At 36.1% G+C, this 21162-nt stretch overlaps 2 protein-coding genes across 4 annotated transcripts in view; one reads left to right on the plus strand and one right to left on the minus strand.

Moving 5' to 3' along the window:
- HDX (highly divergent homeobox) overlaps positions 1-21162 on the plus strand; it is a 170044-nt gene that overhangs the window by 41607 nt on the left and 107275 nt on the right. For all 3 annotated transcript variants that reach the window (XM_019429493.2, XM_019429492.2, XM_053891449.1), the window contains exon 4: positions 19388-19441. In XM_019429493.2, coding sequence (XP_019285038.1) covers positions 19388-19441 — 54 coding nt within the window. The remainder of the gene's footprint in view (positions 1-19387; positions 19442-21162) is intronic.
- Positions 11319-13613, minus strand: LOC109255074 (probable ATP-dependent RNA helicase DDX5). Its single transcript, XM_053891450.1, is given in 2 exon segments — positions 11319-13417; positions 13420-13613. Coding segments are annotated over 2 exon segments (1842 nt in total). The 5' UTR covers positions 13451-13613; the 3' UTR covers positions 11319-11606.

A 21162-nucleotide genomic window follows, 5' to 3' on the forward strand; every position in this document is an offset into this window, starting at 1 on the left:
AAAAACATGTTTCTGTGAATTTTAATAGCAGGACATGGATGTTTGCTATTTTTCCTTGCTAATAGCTAGACACTTTGATTTTTTTCAACCACAGTATTTAAGTATAATCTGGACTTAAGGCACATCTGGGTGGCTCAGTTGGTTAAGCCTCTGATTTCAGCTCAGGTCATGATCTAGAAGTTTGTGGGTTTGGCCCTACCTTGGGCTTTCTGCTGTCAGCACAGAGCCTGCTTTGGATCCTCTGTCTCCCTCTCTCTCTGCCCCTCTCCCATTTGTGTTCTTTATTTCTCTTTCTCTCTGTCAAAAATAAATAATACAAAAAAATTAAAAAATCTGGACTTAACGTGCTTCCAGGCTATTCTCAACCAATATAAGGAACCAAATTCTCTTAACTCCCTCCATCTTATAGCTCCCTGCTTCAAAATGAAAAGCAGTAACAGAGTATAGGAAGAATCTCTCTGGCACCTAGCCCTAACAGAAGAGGACTCTGTCATCATTAGTATTCATTTACTATTGAGAATCTACACATTTTTCTGTGTTGTTTTTTCCTACAACATGCTTAAAGTAACAATGAATCATACTATTAAGATCCTCACACAAACCAGTTTTAATTTACCTTCTCCTTTGTACTTCTTTACCCCATTAGTGTTGTTCTTAATAATAGCCATAACAATAACATTTACCATCTGTTGAGCGTATTCCACATACCAGGCATCATCAGTCACCTTATATACCTGATCTCATTGAATCTTCTGGACATATAGGCCACTCTGAACATATAGGTAATTTATATATATTTTGGTAACTTGCCCAGGATCACACAGCTAGTATGTACATGACAGAACCAGGATCCCAAGTAAAAAATATATCATGTGGTTATTTTTTTTTCTGTTTTACCACACAGCCTAATGATTTCAACTGTGTAGGGTATTTGGAAGCCTGAAAGTGCAGTTTAATTTTTATTTTTTCATAAGCCAACAACTTCCTTAAAAATAAGTTAACCTATGTTTTACCTTAAACTTTTTTAATGTTTATTTATTTTTGAGAGAGAGAGAAAGAGAGAGTGTGAGTGGGGGAGGGTCAGAAAAAGAAGGAGACACAGAATCTGAAGCAGGCTCCAGGCTCCAAGCTGTCAGCACAGAGCCTGATGCGGGGCTCAAACTCACAGACCACAAGATCATGACCTGAGCCGAAGTTGGACACTTAACTGACTGAGCCACCCAGGTGCCCCATATGTTTTACTTTTTTACAGTCTACATTTTTTTTCTTGACAGAACACTTAAAATTAAATTTGTTTTATATAAAAGAACCTCTTAAAAGGAAAAAGCTTAGCAACTTTTTGGAATAGTAATCTCTTTAAAGAAAGGCAGTCTGACAACAATGAAGAGCATCGGCTTAGAGCCTGATAGGCCTGGACTCAAATCTAGGTTCTGCCACTTTCTACTTGGGAGGCCTCAGGCAAGTGGCATAACTTCTCTGTTTAACAGTTTCCTCATTTATATAATGTGGTTAGTAACATCTGTTTCACAGGAAAGCTGTGACATGATTATGTCACAATCAGTGCAAAGCTACTTTTACATTCCCTGGCACATAAACTGTCTTATACATATGACATTGTAGTTGGAAAATTATTGAAACTCTGGTAGCCCAGGTCTCCTTTATATTCAAATAAAATATTTCAAAAGCCCACAATTATCACAGGGTAGTTGAAGAATAAATACCTGTAGTGCTGACTGAAAGAAGACTGAAGATTACCCATCAACTTTACCATAATGTGTGTACACTTATTAATATTATACCACACTTCCTCCAACTTGACCTTAGATTGTATGGGAAAGAGTGTTTGCAGAGAACCTTGGGGCATTGTTTTGCCCCTCCTTTCTTTTAATTAGTTGAGATTTGGGGAAATCAAAGCAGCCTGAGGAAGTGTAGTCCATGAAAATGTCTTAGTCCATTTGGGCTTCTATAACAAACATACGATTGACTGGGAGGACTAAACAACAAACATTTATTTCTCACAGTTTTGGTGGCTAGGAAGCCCAAGATCAAGATGCTGACAAAGGGCTGGTATCTGGTAAAGGGCTGCTTTCTAATTGATAAATGACTGTCTTCTGTGTCCACATATGGCAGAAGGGGCAAAGGAGCTCTCTAGGTTCTCTATTATAAGGACATTAATCCCATTTATGAAGGCTCCATTCTCATGACCTAATCACCTCTCAAAAGCCCATCCTCCAAACACCATCACACTGGTGATTAGGTTTCAACATATTAATTCAACTATGACACACGCATTCAGTCCATGGTAGTTATTCTTTAAAATTCAGAAGAAGTTCTATTACCAAGATATATTACTGTTAGGTGAGGACTTAGAAAAATAGAATCTATGGCCATATTGGCAACTTCCTAGCTGTGAAACTATAAGCAAGCAATTCTCATTAGTTTCTGACTTTAGGACTGTATAACAAAGATATCTGCCTCTTCCTGTTACACCAGGTATCTTCAAGCTGCTGAGGTCTTCCTGCAAGAAGGTCTAGTTCCAAGCTATCTAGGTGAATGAAAGCAAATTGAGGGAATCCTAGAGGATGCTGAAAAGTTGAAATCAGATCTGTTTTGGAACCTTTTGGGAATGCCATATTAAGATTTGAAGTGGTAGTAAGGAAACTGTCAGAGGGTGCCTATATCAGGATACTATAGTTTAGTTCCTTTTTTTTTTCTTTAGAGGACAATTTATTTCATTTTATGTAAACCTTATTTTTTGATAGTTTCAAGTTTTTATTTAATTTTATTTTTTTAAATTTACATCCAAATTAGTTAGCATACAGTACATCATTAGGGAAATACAAATAAAAACCACAATGAGATACCACCTTACTCCTGTCAGAATGGCTAACATTAACAACTCAGGCAACAACAGATGTTGGCGAGGATGCGGAGAAAGAGGATCTCTTTTGCACTGCTGGTGGGAATGCAAGCTGGTGCATCCACTCTGGAAAACAGTATGGAGGGTCCTCAAAAAATTAAAAATATAACTACCCTATGACCCAGCAATTGCACTACTTGGTATGTATCCATGGGATACAGGTATGCTGTTTTGAAGGGACCCATGCACCCCAATGTTTATAACAGCACTATCGATGATAGTCATTTTTTAAATTTAACTTCCAGTTAGTTAACATACAGTATAATATTAATTTCAGCTGTAGAACTTACTGATTGATCATTTATATACAACACCCAATAACCACCACCACACGTGCCCTCCTCAATACCCATTGGCAACTTAACCCATTCCCCCACCAACCTCCACTGCAGCAACCCTAAGTTTATTCTCTATAGTTAAGAAACTATTTTATGGTTTCCTTCACTCCTTTTTCCCCCATGTTGATTTGTGTTTTTTCTTAAATTCCACATGAGTGAAATCATATGCTATTATTTGTCTTTCACTGACTAACTTATTTACCTTAGCATAATACTCTCTAGCTCCATCCATGTCATTGCAAATGGCAATATTTCATTCTTTTTTATAGTTGAGGAATATTCCCTTGTATGTATATACCACACCTTCTTTATCCATTCATCAGTCAATGGACATTTGGGCTTTATCCATAATTTGGCTACTGTTGATAATGCTGCTATAAATAATGGGGTAAATGTACCCCTTCAAATCCATATTTTTGTATCCTTTGGGTAAATATCTGATAGTGCAATTGCTGGATATTAGAGTAATTCTATTTTTAACTTTTTGAGGAACTCCCATACTGCTTTCCAGACTTCCTGCATCAGTTTGCATGGCCACCAGCAGTGTAAGAGGGTTCCCCTTTCTCCACATCCTTGCAAACACCTGTTGTTTCCTAAGTTGTTAATTTTAGCCATTCTGACAAGTGTGAGAAGGTATCTCCTTGTAGTTTTGCTTTCTATTTCTCTGATGATGAGTGATCATGTGTCTGTTGGCCATATGGATGACTTCTTTGAAAAAAAAAAAGTCTATTCATGTCTTCTGTCCATTGTTGACTGGATTAAATGTTTTTGGTTGTTCATTTTTATATATTCTTTATATATTTTGGTTACTAACCCTTTATCAGATGTGTCGTTTGCAAATATCTTCTCCAATTCTGTAGGTTGCCTTTTAATTTTGCTGATTGTTTCCTTAGCTGTGCAGAAGCTTCTTGTCTCAATAGTTCATGTTTGCTTTTGTTTCCCTTGACTCAGGAGATGTATCTAGTAAGAGGTTGCTATTGCTGATGGGAAAGAAGTTACTGCCTGTGTTCTCCTCTAGGATTTTGATGGTTTCCTGTCTCACATTTAGGTCTTTCATCTATTTTGAATTTATTATTGTGTACAGTGTAAGAAAGTGGTCCAGTTTCATTCTTTTGCATGTTGCTGTCAAGTTTTCCCAACACCATTTGTTGAAGAGAATGTCTTTTTTTCATTGGATATTCTTTCCTGCTTTGTTGAATATTAATTGACCATTTAGCTGTGGGTTCATTTTGGGTTTTCTATTCTGTTCTATTGATCTAGATGTTTGTTTTTGTGTCATTACCATAGTGTCTTGATCACTACAGCTTTGTAATATAAATTGATCCTGGCATTGTCATGATTTTAGCTTTGCTTTTCTTTTTCAAGTTTACTTTAGCTATTTGAAATCTTTTGTAGTTCCATACAAGTTTTAGGATTGTTTGTTATAGCTCTGTGAAAAATGCTAGTGTTATTTTGATAGGGATTATATTATGTGTGTAGATTGCTTTGGGTAGTGTAGACATTTTCATAGCATTTGTTCTTCCAATCCATGAGCATGGAATCCTTTTCCATTTCTTTGTGTCATCTTCAATTTCTTTCTGGATTGTTTTATACTTTCCAGAGTACAGATGTTTTAACTATTGAGGTAGGCTTATTCCTAGGTATCTTTTGTTTTGGGTGCAGTTGTAAATAGGATCAATTCCTGAGTTTGTATTTCTACTGCTTCATTATTGATATATAGAAATGCAACAGATTTCTATATGTTGATTTTGTATCCTATGACATGACTGAATTCATGTATCATTTCTAGCAAATTTTTGGTGGAGTCTTTTACATTTTCTATATAGAGTATCATGTCATATCCAAGTAATTAAGTTTGACTTCCTCCTTTCCAATTGGATGCCTTTTATGTCTTGTTGTCTGGTTGTTGTGGCTAGGACTTCCAGTATTATGTTACATAACAGTTGTGCAAGTGGGCATCCCTGTCTTCTTCCTGACTTTAGAGGAAAAGCTCTCAGTTACTCCCTCATTGAGGATGATATTATCTGTGTGTTTGTGGTATATGACATTTATTACATTATGTTCTCTCTAAGCCTACTTTCTTGAGATTTTTTATCATAAACGGATACTGTATTTTGTCAAATGCTTCTTCTGCATCTATTGAGATGATCATATGCTGCTTATACTTTCTGTTCTTTATGTGGTGTATCATGTTGATTGATTTGTGAATATTGAGCCACCCTTTCAGTGGAGCAATAAGTCCCACTAGATTGTGGTTTATTTTTTAAATGGATTGTTCTATTTGGTTTGCTAGTATTTTATTGAGAATTTTTGCATACATGTTGATCAGGGATATTGGCCTGTTCTTCTCTTTTTTAGTGGAGTCTTTATATATTTTTCTTATCAAGGTAATGCTGGCCTCATAGAATGAATTTGGAATTTTTCCTTCAATTCCTAGGCATTTTTTGGAATAATTTGAGAAGAATAGTTAAGTCTTCTTTAGATGTTTGGTAGAGTTCGCCTGTGATAGCTATTTGGCCCTGTACTTTTGTTTGTTGGGACATTTGGAGTTACTGATTCAATTTCTTTGCTGGTTATCAGTCTATTCAAATTTTCTATTTCTTCCGGGTTCAGTTTTTGTAGTTCATATGTTTCTAGGAATTTATCCATTTCTTCCATGTTTTGCAATATGTTTGCATATAGTTTTTCATAATACTCTCTTATAATTGTTTACATTTCTGTGGTGTTGGTTATTTCTCCTTTCTCATTAGTGAATTTTTTTTTAAGTCTTTTCTGATTTCCTTTTGATAAGTCTGGCTAAAAGTTTATCAATTTTATTAACTTTTTGAAAGAACCAGCACCTGGTTTTATTGATCTATTCTTTTCTTTGTTTGTTTCTGTAAAATTTATTTCTGCTCTAATCATTATTATTTCCCTCTTTTTCCATCTGTAGACATTGTTTGCTATACTTTTTCTAGCTCTTCTAGGTGTAAGATTAGGTTGTTTATTTGAGATTTTTCTTGCTTCTTGAGGTAGGCCTGTATTGCTATATACTTCCCACTGAGGACCACTTTTGCTTTATCCCAAAGGTTTTTGACCTTTGTGTTTTCATTTTCATTTGTTTACACTGTTAGTGGGAACACAAACTGGTGCAGCCACTCTGGAGAACAGTATGGAGGTTCCTAAAAAAGTTAAACATAGAACTACCCTATCATCCAGGTATTGTACTTCTACCCAATTCAGTGATACATGCACCTCAATGTTTATAGCAGCATTATCAACCATAACCAAATTATGGAAAGAGCCCAAATGTCCATTGTGTGATGAATGGATAAAGAAGTGATATGTATATATACAGTGAAATATTAGTTAGCCTTAAATAAAGAATGAAATTTTTCCATTTTTACCTACTTGGATGGAACTAGAGAGTATTATGCTGAGCGAAATAAATCAGTCAGAGAAAGACAAATACCATGTGATTTCACTGGTATGTGGAATTTAAGAAATAAAACAAACAATAATAGGGGGGAAAAAGGAGAGACCAAACCTAGAAACAGACTCTTAACTATAGAGAGCAAACTGTTGATTACCAGATGGGAGATGGGTGGGGACTGGGTTAAATAGGTGATGGGGATTAAGGAGGGCACTTGTGATGAGCCCTGGGTGTTTATGTAAGTGTTGAATCACTAAGTTGTACACTTGAAACTAATATTATACTGTGTGTTAACTAACTGGATTTTTAATAAAAACTTAAAAATATAAAGTCCACAACTATTAATGTGTTTATGTTTATGTTTATTTTGTCTTTTAGTTCTTTTACTTTTTACTTTATATATTTAGGTCCTCTGATGTTGGATACATAAACATTTAGAATTGTTATATTGTCTTGATGGATTTGACCCCCTTATCATTGTATAATGTCCTTCTTTGTCTCTTTTTCACCTGTTTAGATTAGTTTAATTTGTCTGATATAAGTATAGAGATTTCTGCTTTGTTTTACAATGTGCTTGAAATATTTTTTCTGTGTCTTCATATACAGTCTTTGCATGTCTTTAAGCCTAAAGCAAGTGTCTTGTAGGCAGCATATTATTGGGTCATGTTTTTTTTCCATCCATTCAGGTAATCTGTTTCTTTTACATTTACTTCTCCCATCAAGTTTTAGGTTATAGATGCTGTAGTTTACATGATTTTTATATTGTGTAACCAATCACAAGTTTTGGCACTTAAAGTTATTTTTTACTTTGTTCTTTTAACTTTTAAAGTATAGGTGTAAGCAAATTATGCACCACCATTTCCATATTACAGAGTCTAACTTTATTTATATTTACTATATATAGTATTTTGTTGTTTTACTACCATATATTTACAATTACCTGTGAGTTTTATTCTACCTTTATATGTTTGTATGGTATTAGCATATTTTTAATATTATTAGTAGAACTCCCTTTAACATTTCTTGTAAGGCAGGTCTAGTAGTGGTGAACTCCCTCAGCTTTTGTTTATTCAAGAAAATATTTCTGAAGGACAGCTTTGCTAGGTATAGATTCTTGGTTGACAGGTTTTTTTTTTGTTAATATTTTGAATATATAATTCCATTATCTTCTGGCCTGAAAAGTTTCTTTTGAGATATTTGCTTATAGTCTTATAGTGGTTCCCTTGTATGTAACTTCTTTCTTCTTTCTTGCTGCTTTCAAAACCTTTCTTTGTCTGACTTTTGACAGTTTAGTTATAATGTATCTTAGTATAACCCTACTCAGGTTCAAACTATTTTGGGTCCTTTTGGCCTCATGGATATGTCATGTTAATTTTACTCCCCAGGTATGGGGCGTTTTCAGCCATTTTTGCTTCAAATATACTTTCTATACTATTCTCTTTCTGGTATTCTCATAACGTGGATATTGTTTTTTAATTGTGTCCCATAAATTCCATGGACTTTCTTCCCTCCTTTTTATTCTTTTTTTCTTTTTGATCCTGTGACTATGTAATTTCAAATGGTCTATCTTCTAGGTCTCTTCTTCTTTTTTCTGCATGATTGGGTCTGCTTTTGAAGCTCTCCATTGAATTGTTCAATTTAGTCATTGTCTTTTTCAGATCTATGCTTTCTAGTGTTTTTCTTTGTTTTTCCAATGGTTTCTATTTTTTTGTTGAACTTCTCTTTTTGTTCATGCATTACTTCCCAAATTTCATTTATTTTGTGTGTATTCTTGTAGTTTACTTCACTAGTTCACTTTAAAGGGATTGTTCTAAATTCTTTTTATGAATGTTCATAGATCTCCATTTATTTAGGGCCAGTTTTTGAAATTTTATTATGTTTTCTTTGGTGGTGTCATGTTTAATGATTTTTCATGATCCTTGATTGTTTATTTGGTGCTTGTGCATTTGAGTAAGCAGTCTCCTCTTCCAGACTTTATAGGTTTTCTTTGGCAGAGACAGTTCTTCACCAGTCAGCTCACTTTGGGTTTCTGAATATGCCTGTTGGCAATGTCCTTGAGAATGTGGAGCTTGCTATCAGAATCTATTTTGGGGCAAGGTTATTGTGAGCTCTGAGTTCGCTGGGCTTCCCCTGGCTGAGAACAGTTGAATAGGACTACTGTCTTGATTCTGTGTACAAGCAAGGCTGTAGGTTGTATTCTAGAGTTGCCTGGGTTCCCTGGACAGGCTGTATAGATGGTTAAGTCTGGGTACTATATTCAGTAATAGATGATACTTTGAAATGGTTCAGTATAACAGAATAGACCCCAGAGTCTTCATGTCTCCTTGTTTGTAGATTTAAATCAGGCAAGAGCGGGTACTGAATTCCCTAGCCAGATAAGGTTACCAGTTTTACTTTTGCATGGAAAGCTATGGGCTTCTGCTCTCTAAGTGCCACTTCAAGCAAGGTTGTTGGATGAACTGTTCAGCTTTCAATGTGCTCATTAGGTTCCCTGGTTGGTAAGGGTGAAGGCTGTATTCAGCCATGGAATGGGCTACAAATTTGTTTCTGTGGGTAGAACAAAAGAGCTATTTTCAAGACTGGAAAGGCTCTTTGTTTTTGGTCTTGACTCAAGTCAAACCATACCACCAAGCTACCTGACTGAATGGGGTCACTGGCTGTGCTCTGAGGCTGATCAGGTTTTCCTGCCAGAGTCTGCAGTCAAGTATTGCTGGGGTATGCAGCTCTCCAGATGTTTCAGCCAGGCTTTCTTGTCAGTTGGGACTGGGAGCTACACTTAGCAGTAGGCATGGTCAGAAGTAGCTCCACTGCTGAGCATACAGGATGACCAGACCCCAGAAGCTTCCTGTGTATTCCCAGTCAGGGTCTCTGGTCCAAGGGTCTGGAGCTATGCTCATCAATGAAAGGGATTATTAATTAGCTCCTCTACCTGGGCAGCTTGACTCCAAACTTGGAAAAGCTCTTTATTTATGGTCTTGATTCAAGTTGACTTACTGTCCAAATTCCCTAGCTGAACAGTGCCACTGGCTTTGCTCTGTGGATGATGAGCTTTGCCTGCCACACTCTGATCTAGTGCTGCTGAGTTGTGCAGCTTCAAGGTGTTCTGGCTAGCCTTTTCTGGTTAGGTATGGCTGGGAGCTACATTCAGCAGTGGGTTTGGCTATGACTCAGCCACCCTGCCTGGGTGGAGACAAACCAGACTGTAGGGTTAGAAAGCTCTTCATTCAAAGACCTGAATCAGGCAGAATTGTACCTTGCTGAATTCCCTGGTCAGACTGCACAACCATGTTGGCTCTGCAGATAAGCCAAACCACTGGGTGGGACTATTACTTGGGCATTGCAGTTAGGACTTTGGTCTGCCAAATCTGAGTGCTGGTTGGTGTCAGCACTTTTGTGTGGAATGAGTCACTTTTGCTGCTTTCAAGATTCCTTGTATGTGTCTTTTGACAGTTTGATTATAATGTATCTTCATGTGAATGTCTTTGAATTTATCCTAGTTACAGTTTGTTGAGCTTTGTGGATTTGTATGTCAATGACTTTCCTCAGTTTTGGGAAGTTTTCAGATATTATTCAAATAATTTCTCTTCCTCTTTCTTTTTACTTTTCCTTTCGGGGCTTCTAATAATACACATATTGCTCTGCTTGTTAATGTCTCATAAGTTTCTGTAGGCCCTGCTTACTTTTTTTCATTCTTTTTACTTTTTGCTCCTCAAACTTGATAATATCAAATTACGTTTGCTCAAGTTTACTTATTCTTTCTTCTACTTATTCCAGTCTTCTGTCAAACTCTTTTAGTGAATTTTTCAATTTAGTTATTGTACTTTTTAGTTCCAAAAATTCCTTTTTGGTTCTCTTTATAATTTCTATCTCTTTGATGATATTCTCTTTTTGTTCATATACCTTCTTCCTGATTTCCCTTAGTTCTTTGTCCATGTTTTCCTTTAGCTCTTTGAGCATATTTAAGATAGCTGTTTTAACATATTTGTCTAGCAAGTCCGATATATGGGTTTTCTTCAGGGATATTTCCTGGAGATTTTTTTCCTTCGAATGGACAATGCTTTTTGTATATATCATGATTTTTTTTATTGAGTATTTGAAAAACAACTATGTCTTCCACTCCTTGCATTCTGGGTCTGTGCAGTTCAAGACAATTAATTAATTAATTAGCCTGGTGTAAAAGCTTAAAGGCTTTGCAGGCCTTTTCTGGGCATGTGTCTCCCCTGGTTGTATGTACATGATTTTTACTGATTACCCTACTATTAAAAGTCTTAATTTCCCAAAGAGTCTCACTTCTGCTTCTTCTAATAAAAACTCCATGAAATTTCCTATCTTTTACAATGGGGAATTTTTTTGATTAGTCTATGGCTTGATTGCTGTAGAACTTTGACTGATTTCTAAACCTACCATAATGTTATTCTTGTCAGTCTCTATTTTTAGTGTTTCTGTGGGGGATGAAACTGTGGAGCTGTCTAATTTTTTATCTTGCTTTATCTTTATCTTTATCTCTTTGTTGTTTGTTGTTTTAGATGACAAAACGAATGTAGCAACTCATATAATGTTATTGCAAAAAAAAAAAAAAATCCAGGGTGTTTGATTTCTTTCAAATGCCTATCTTTTGTTTTTTTTTTTTTTTTTTTCAGTCTTCAAATATTTTTTATTGGAAGGCCATGCGTTGCCTTCATTTATTGTATTTCAAATCACTGTACATTTACTTGTGAAAACACTGCCTGCATTTTCTAGTACAAAAAAAACCTAAAAATTGTTTCAGGAATGTAGAGAAATATCCAACTTAAATAGCGAAAAAGTGCACCATAATTACTGCTGCACTGCAGTCATTTCTGCATTTCCCATGTTTCTTAAATAACTATCTTGTCTGATAACACACAATATAAAGAGCAATTATGAAAAACAGACATTTACATATACTTCTAAAGTCTTATTGAGAATATCCTGTTGGCATCGGATAACCAATCATAGGTGCAGCTGCAGTAGCAGGATATGCATATGCCTGTTGGTTCATACCATTGTGCATATTTGGAACGTTACTTCCATATTGCTGAGTGCTATCATAACCGTTCTGGTAAGTCCCTGTTGGATTACCAGTCCTAAAACTGGTCTGTATACCAGCAGACACAAAATTACTTCCAAAGCTCCCATTGGTGTAATTTGCAGCACTGTAAACACCATTCTGAGTTTTTGCCCCAAAATCTCTCTTAAGCAGACTAGAATAACCTCGGTCATAATTTTCCCTGTCTCTAAAGGTATTAAATCCACCCCTTTTGCCCACAGAGTATCTGTCCCGACGGTCATCCTTCATGCCTTCTCTACCCCTGGAACGACCTGAACCTCTGTCTTTGACCAACTGAAGCAACTTGGGATTAATTGCTTGATTAGCTTCACGAAGCACAGAGATAAGGTCGCTCACTTGCTTTATGTTATTAGGTGTAAAGAAAGTGTATGCTGTGCCTGTTTTGGTACTGCGAGCAGTTCTTCCAATTCGATGAATATAATCCTCTGAGGAGTTAGGGTAGTCATAATTGATGACAAATTTCACATCTTCCACATCTAGCCCTCTGGAGGCCACATCTGTAGCAATCAGAATAGGAGCTTTTCCATGTTTGAATTCATTTAGAACCCAGTCACGTTCCTGTTGACTCTTGTCACCATGGATACCCATGGCCGGCCACCCGTCTCTCCTCATTTTTCTAGTAAGCTCATCACATCTTCTTTTGGTTTCGACAAAAACAATGGTTTTATTCTCCTTCTCACTCATGATCTCTTCCATTAGACGAATAAGTTTTTCATCCTTTTCTACATCATGACATACATCCACAATCTGAAGAATATTGTGGTTTGCACTCAGTTCTAGTGCACCAATGTTTATGTGAATGTAGTCTTTCAGGAAATCTTCAGCAAGCTGTCTTACTTCTTTTGGCCAAGTTGCACTCCACATTAGGGTTTGCCTATCAGGTCTTATCTGATCCACAATCTTCCTTATTTGGGGTTCAAAGCCCATATCAAGCATTCTGTCTGCTTCATCAAGGACAAGGTAGGTGGTTCTTCTCAGATTGGTTTTCCCACACTCCAAAAAGTCAATCAGTCTTCCAGGTGTTGCAATACAGATTTCCACACCTCTCTCCAAATCACGAATTTGTGGTCCCTTTGGAGCACCACCATAGATGCAAGTGGACTTCAAGCGACATGCTCTACAGTATTCAGCAGCTACTTGCTGTACTTGTTGGGCCAGTTCCCGAGTTGGTGCCAGCACCAAGCAAATAGGCCCATCACCTCTCTCTAGGAATGGCTGATGATTGATGTGGACGATAGCAGGCAGCAAATAAGACAACGTTTTCCCGGATCCAGTCTGTGCTACTCCAACCATATCCAATCCACTTAGAGCAACGGGCCATCCCTGAGCTTGAATAGCAGTGGGCTCAGTAAAATTCTGTCTTGCAATGACATCCATTACGTTAGCAGGGAAGTTCGCTTCATAAAAATTCAGAACTGGCTTTGGGCAGTTGTGACCTCTAACCGTAATTTCCTTACTCCTTCTGTATGTCTCCACCTCTTGTGCTGTGCGCCTAGCCAAATCAGGGTGCTCTTGATAAAAATTCTTCTCAAATTTGGGCAGCTCATCAAGATTCCACTTCTTTTTGACTAGTTTTTCCCCAGGATTTCCAAACTTCTTTCCAGATAGGGGCCCTGCCCTACTTCCCCCAAATCGAGGTGCACCAAACCCTCGATCCGGCCGCGGTCTCGGTCACTCGAATAACCCGACATGGCGTCAATGGTTGCGGTTGGCGGGGAACGAAATGGAGAGAATCGGGTGCGACGAGTCGCTGCGGGTGGCTTTGGCGACAGCAAAGCCTTGCGGGGGCGGCAGCGGCGGAGGAGCGGCGATGACTAGGGCCGGAGCTCCTCAACGAGAGACCGGTGGAAATGAATGAGGTCTCTTTTGGTTTAACAAAGAGATGTGTGCAAAGCAAAGACTTGAAGCTAGGTATTAAGAATGCTGGTCCAGTCTTGAAAAGATTGTAGCTTGATAAGAGCTATCAATCTTTTCCTATTATTTAAGGGACTGATCTCTGAATATACATTTAAGAAAACATTTCATTTCAGTTGTATATTTATAACTTAAAACTAACACATGATAATTTATTTTCTAAGCTTAGCAAAGAATTTTTATTTTTATAACTTATAAAAGATCTGCCCTTTATATGGGTAAAATTATAATATTTTAAAATATGTTAGAGTATAATTTTGAGGTTTACGGATTTGTAATTCTGTACTCCCCAGGGCTTTGGCTCAGAAGATAATCATTCCACATATTAATTTATATTATTTTTCTGATATCCTTCCATTATTTTTCACAATCAGTATCCCTAGAATCAGTATGGTGAAATCAGGCTAGTTATGTTATGTCTGAGTACTTTTTATAATTTTATTGAAACATCTTGGAATTTGAGTTTTCCTGATTTTAATATCTTGTGCATTGTGAAATTTAACTTCTAAAATTATGTAGAAAAAAGAAAAATCCCAAATAGTATCTTGGTTTTTGACTGCAAGAACTTTTCAGGCTAGTAAGATTTTCTAAATACGAATTTCTTATAACTTAATAGAAGAAAAATTAATATGTTTAAAAATGTTAGTTGCTTTGCCAAATGTTGTAGTATTTGAATTTCAATTTGTAAAGCTTATTTTGTTATTTCTCAAAGCTTTCCCAGACTTGGTCTAGAGACGAAAGGGAAATATATATATATATATATATATATATTTAAAAAGCCAATATATCTTTTCTTCTTTGCTCCAGAACACATTGTTCTCTACCAGAAGCTAGTTATTCCCTCCTCCAAACTGCCTACCCCCATGTAATGGTCTCTTGTACATTTCCACTCTTGGCCTTTTGTTAAAGTTCAGCAAGTGAAGCTAGTTATAAAGTGCACGTTAATTCAATCAACCAATCAATCAGCATATATTTATTGATTGCCTACCAAATGCCCAGCAGTGTCTTCTATGTTCTATACCTTATAACTTTAAAAGATCTAAGAAGCTCTGCTGATTAAAGCATAAGGATTGATATCTTTTATTGTTCAACTGATATCAAAACAGCTGATGAAAAACAAAAATATAAGTTTATTATGAATCTGTTGCTGCTAAACTTTTCTGATAGACATGGTAATTGTCTGGTTGTTTCAGTTAATCGAATTAAGTAGAATGTCCCACATATGTTGAGAATTGTCTTTTAACAGAAATATTTTTGAAATCGGAATGAATGCTTTTTTGTGTATATTCTTTGTGTGACTATATACAAACCTTGCCCTTAAGAATCTCATAGTCTAGCAGAAATATAGCAGAGTCATATGTAAGATCTAAATCATGAAAATGAAATGTAGAAAAGTTCCTTTAAAAATCCTTTAAATCATCTATAAAAGTAATTATGTATAATGTATAATTAACATTCTGATATATATTACTTATTTTAAATATAACTTTCCATGAGAAAGGTAAGTGTTTTATAGATGGATTCACAAACCTTACCTATCCATATGATGTGACTACAGTTTACATCCATATAACTGTATTACTCCCTTTAGTGTATTTTATTTTATTTTATTTTATTTTATTATTTTTTTAGTGTTTATTTTTCGAGAGAGAGAGAGAAAGAGAGAGAGAGAGAGAGAGCCAGCATGGGGAGAGGCAAAGAGAGAGGAAGAGAGAGAGAATCCTAAGCAGGCTCCGTGCTGTCAGCATAGAACCCAATGCAGGGCTTGATCTCATGAACTGTGAGATCATGACCTGAGCCAAAATCAAGAGTTGGACGCTTAACTGACTGAGCCACCCAGGCGCCCTTAGTGTGTCCACATTTTTCTGTGAGAGTTCCAATATTAGTACTTCCTTGCATTCACATTCAAAATTGTGACTCTCCAACTCTCTATTTGTTTGAGCAGACCAGCCATTTGGAGAGGCAGTCTTATGATGGCCATAAAAAAAGCTATTCCAGTAATTTCCAGACTGTCTAGTCCTCTTTAATCTCCTGCACAAGACCGGTATTTACAAGTGTATTTTATATTTCTCTCTAAATTACTATTCCCTAACTTTGTTCCAAGTCTGGATTGCCTAAACTATTATAAGTTTCCATACTGATTCAATTTACTGAGCACATTGAGTCAAATTAATCATCTTAATGTATAAAAATGCATTCTGACCATATAACTCATTTGCTTAAAACTTTGAATGGCTCCTCTTTTTCCGTAAAATTAGATGTAAATGTACTTTGGTATTTATGGCTTGCAGAAAGTAACCCCAATTCCATTTTTAATTCTAATTGAATTGACCATTCCCAAACACATCCTATCCTTTTTTTAAAATTTTTTTAATGTTTATTTATTTTTGACAGAGACAGAAGAGAGACAGAGCATGAGCGGGGGAGGGGCAGAGACAGAGGGAGACACAGAATCCGAAGCAGGCGCCAGGCTCTGAGCTGACATCACAGAGCCCAATGCGGGGCTCAAACTCACAGACCTCAGGATCATGACCTGTGCTAAAGTCGGACGCTCAACCGACTGAGCCCCCCAGGAGCCCCAACACATCCTATCCTTTTATTCCACTGTGCTCATGCCATTCTTTTTCTCTGGAATGCTCTTTTTTATTTCTATAAAAATTCTATTCATTTTTTAAGGTTCAGCTGAGATATAAGTCCTCAAATTTGATGTAATTTCACCATACCTTGAACTTCTATTGCATTTCATTTATTATACTTCTCATGACACTTATCATAGTATTCTTTATATTAAAGTCATTCATGTATCTTTCTCATCTTCCCTCTCACATTCTTGCCCTCTAGGAAATTATGTTTTACCCATCTTTTTTATTTCCTAAGTACCTAAAACAGCAACGTAGTATAGAAATTAAGTTCAAATTCATGACTTTGGAAAGTTACCTATACTTATTTCAATCATGTTTAATTTGTCAAAAAAGTTTTGAAATTCTTTTACAATTGCTTTAAGGGCCTGTGAGAATTTTTTTTTGGAAAAAAAATTAATGTTTATTTATTTTTGAGAGAGAGAGAGAGAAAGAGCATGAGTGGGGGAGGGGCAGAGAGAGGGAGACACAGAATCCCATGCAGGCTCCAGGCTCTGAACTGTCAGCACAGAGCCAGATGCGGCACTCGAACCCACTAACGCTGAGATCATGCCCTGAGCCAAAGTCCACACTTAACTGACTGAGCCACCTAGGTGCCCCCTGTGAGATTTTTAAAAATACTTTCATTGGTGACACATCTCCATTATTTGAGGTAAAATTTGACTTTGGAAAATATAATTTATTCTGAGCCACATTTAGTGAATAATATTGATGTTCAATTGGGGTTATTATATTTTCAGTTAAGACAAACGGAATATGAAATAATGACACAGAGTCTGGGTGTCATGAACTGCCAAGAAAAGTTCCCAAAATGTTTTCAACAATGGCAACATCATTGTAATGACTGTATAACTTCCTGTTTTCTACTTTGAAACATATAGTACTCATTTGTATGTGTAAGTTCAAATATATTTGTTAAGTTGGTCTTGTCTCCTTGTCAATTACTTTTATATTTTTCCAAACCAGGGTACTGAAAAATGTGTTTGGAATTTAAATATCATTTAAATGATTACTATATTACCCTGCTCATTTGAAATACTATTTTTGTAGCTTCTGGTGAGGGAAAAACCTTGTCATCACTACTGACCAAACAAAACTTCCCAACTTTGAGAGAAATATGTTTATACCGTATTATTCTTCAAAAAAACATACAAATTCAGTTGCTATACTTAGCTGTTCCTGAGTTTTACCAGAAACATAAAGAACTGAAAAAAAAATTGAAATAAACAAAAGAAGGTAGTTAATATAGCATTTGAATATTATGTAACTGGTGCCCCAGAATTATAAAGCAAAAAAGTGAAACTTCATCTCTTCCCAACTCACATGGAATTGATATTTGTATGTTAATGTGCTTATAGTAGTTTTCTATTTTCTTGGCTACATACACTTGACCTAAGCAGAAAACAACATTTTGTATTCTTAAAATGTATAATTCCCATTCATTTATCATGTATATTATATGCATAATTTTTTTATTTCATATGTAAGTTTTTAATACTTACTGGTTTATTTTTTTTTTAATTTATTTTGGGAGAGAGAGCACAAGTGGGGGAGAGGAGCAGAGGGAGAGAGAGAATTTTAAGCAAGTAGCACACCCAGCACACACCCAATGTGGGGCTCAATCTCAAGACCATGAGATCATGACCTGAGACAAAATCACAAATCGGATGCTTAACCAACTGAGCCACCCAGGCGCCCCTGGGTTTGTTTGTTTGTTTGTTTGTTTTTTCTAGTTCATTTGGTTTAAAATGTTTTCTATAGCAAATTTATATAGACAGTTTGAAATTATCCTCACTAATAGGTGGGAGTATGTAAAAAGAGAATCCAAAATGTTTTGATATCTCTATTTTTTCAAGAGTATATTATGTGGTTATTTTGGTAGACTTACCTCTTTCTTTGAGGCTAGCAGCCAAATTACTTTGTAAACATTATATTATATTCCAAGTATTAATGGGAGGACAGGAAAGTGTAAGTTTTGAAGAATTTTTTCCATCAAAATTTTCATTATCACTCAGTTTACTTTTAAAAATCAATTATTTGAAACTTCATGATCCTCAAACATTGTATTTAAGTGCCATATTACTGTAATGGGATTTTAACTCAAATAAAATTATTTTTAATTTTTTTCTTAAAAGTATTATTTGGAGTTTATAACAATAATTTTGTTAGCCTATCCCTAGCATAGTGGTATATTTTGAACTCAAAATAAAATTTCATGTTTAGTGGCCAGAGACAGTAATAATTTACCTAAATTTTGAATAATTAAGGATATTACTTTACTCTTTGCATTAACTGTTTGATTATCACTCCTTATCAGTAAGCATAATACTAATTCACAAGTCATCACTGAATGTAATTTATCAAAAACAATAAATGTTTGAATACCATATTCTCATCGTCACCATTTGGCAAGTCTGGTTTGACTTGTCAGTGTCTCAGGAGGTATGTGGGAGGGAAGGAGAAGGCAAGTGGAGAATTTGGAGTTATTCTCCAAAACTTGTGTATTTCAGGAAAATGTATGGTTACGTCTAGGCTACTCTGTGCTATAGCCCACAGGTCCACCTTGGTCTCTGTAAACAGTCCCTGGAATCCTACTGGAGTATTACCTATCTCCTTGCGTGCCAATGTCGATGTAATAGGTGTTGCTGCCTATTCATCTTAGTAGTCTCTGCTTAAAAAGGAGCTTGTAGTTATGTAGGATAAGTCTATAGAACTAATACATAGAATGATGACTATAGTTAATAATTTAATTATTATAACATATTCCACAGAGTACTGCATTTTTATTACAATAATTTTCTTGTTCACAGATTTGTAAACCATACTTCCAGTCCCCAACAGTGCCTAGGGATTTTCTTGAATTTCCAGGGGAAATTACACTGCTTCTAAAATTTTCTTACAAATGAAAGTCCTTTAAATCTGTTGTGTTCAGTAAGGAAATGGCAAAGTCTATGTGGGGGATATGCTCTGAATGCAGACCTATGTTGACATCTTGTGTGAATTCATTGATGCTGATCAGCATTCCAAGTAGTGTCAATGCATTCCTTACTGAAATTCCATTTATTGTTTCCACAGATTTCAGGAAACCTTACTGTGCCTTGGATTACAGGGTGTTCTAGAAAAAGAGCAGTAAGTAATCCTTTATTTAAAGCAACGTTTGTTTCCCTTCTATGTTGTTAGTAAGAATGCCATTGAGAAAATTGTCATGATATTTGTAAAGTTGGCAAAATTGAACCTCGAAAAGACTGCATTATCTAAAATGACATATTTTGAGATCATAATATTTATATATATTACTAATGTAACCCTAAATAAAATGCAGTAATCAACACACCATTTAGACTTTGAGCAGGTTTTTTCAGTTGAAAAAAAAAAACACATTCAAACGGGGCACCTGGGTGGCTCGGTCAGTTAAGTGTCGAACTTCGGCTCAAGCCATGATCTCTCGGTTAGTGGGTTTGAGTGCTGCATCGAGCTCTGTGCTGACAGCTCAGAGCCTGGAGCGTGTTTCAGATTCTATGTCTCTTTCTTTTTCTGCCCCTCCCATAGTTGCGCTCTCTCTCCCTCTCAAAAATACACATGAAAAAATATATAAATAAATACATTAAAATTAAAAAAAACACTCAAAGGTAATTAATGGGATGGATGAAATAAATAAAGTGGATTAAGAGGTACAGTTATGATGAGCACTGAGTAATTATAGAATTTTTTTAAATGTTTATTTATTTTTGAGACAGAGAGAGACAGAGCATGAACGGGGGAGGGTCAGAGAAAGAGGGAGACACAGAATCGGAAACAGGCTCCAGGCTCTGAGCTGTCAGCAGAGAGCCCGACGCGGGGCTTGAACTCACGGACCGTGAGATCATGACCTGAGCCGAAGTCAGACGCTTAACCGACTGAGCCACCCAGGCGCCCCTAGAATTTTTTTCGTTATATTGCACACCTGAAACTAATATAACACTATATTAATTATAAGTCAACAAAAATACAATCAATAAAATATGTTTTTACATATAATTAGCCCAGTTAACTTGATCATATAATTGAATCCTGATTGATATAAATATTTCAATCAAAATTAAGGAGTTTATATTATTATTTGTTATTGGTGCATTTTAGTATTTGAAGTAATGAGTAAGTAGTATTTTAACAGTCTTATTTTGTTTTTCTGACTTTCTGTGACAACTGTTGTGACTTTTTTTTAATATGAAATTTACTGTTAAATTGGTTTCCATACAACACCCAGTGCTCATCCCAAAAGGTGGTCTCCTCAATGCCCATCACCCACTTTCCCCTCCTTCCCACCCCAAATCAACCCTCACTTTATTTTCAGTTTTTAAGAGTCTCTCATGGTTTGCCTCCTTCCCTCTCTGTAACTATACTTCCCCCTTACCCTCCCCCATGGTCTTCTGGTAAGTTTCTCAGGATCCACCTAAGAGTGAAAACATATGGTATCTGTCTTTCTCTGTATGACTTATTTCACTCAGCTTAACAGTCTCCAGTTCCATCCACGTTGCTACAAAAGGCCATATTTCATTCGTTCTCATTGCCAAGTAGTATTCCATTGTATATATAAACGACAACTTCTTTATACATTCATCAGTTGATGGGCATTTAGGTTCTTTCCATAATTAGGCTATTGTTGAAAGTGCTGCTATAAACATTGGAGAACAAGTGCCCCTATGCATCAGCACTCCTATATTCCTTGCGTACATTCCTAGCAGTGCTATTGCTGGGTCATAGGGGACCCTTAATTTTTTGAGGAACCTCCGCACTGTTTTCCAGAGTGGCTGCAAGAGTTTGCATTCCCACCAAGAGTGCAAGAGAGTTCCTGTTTCTCCACATCCTCG

Source organism: Panthera pardus, unplaced genomic scaffold (assembly GCF_024362965.1).
Source record: "Panthera pardus isolate Hobbes unplaced genomic scaffold, ASM2436296v1 HiC_scaffold_27, whole genome shotgun sequence".
NCBI classification, from domain to species: Eukaryota; Metazoa; Chordata; class Mammalia; order Carnivora; family Felidae; genus Panthera; species Panthera pardus.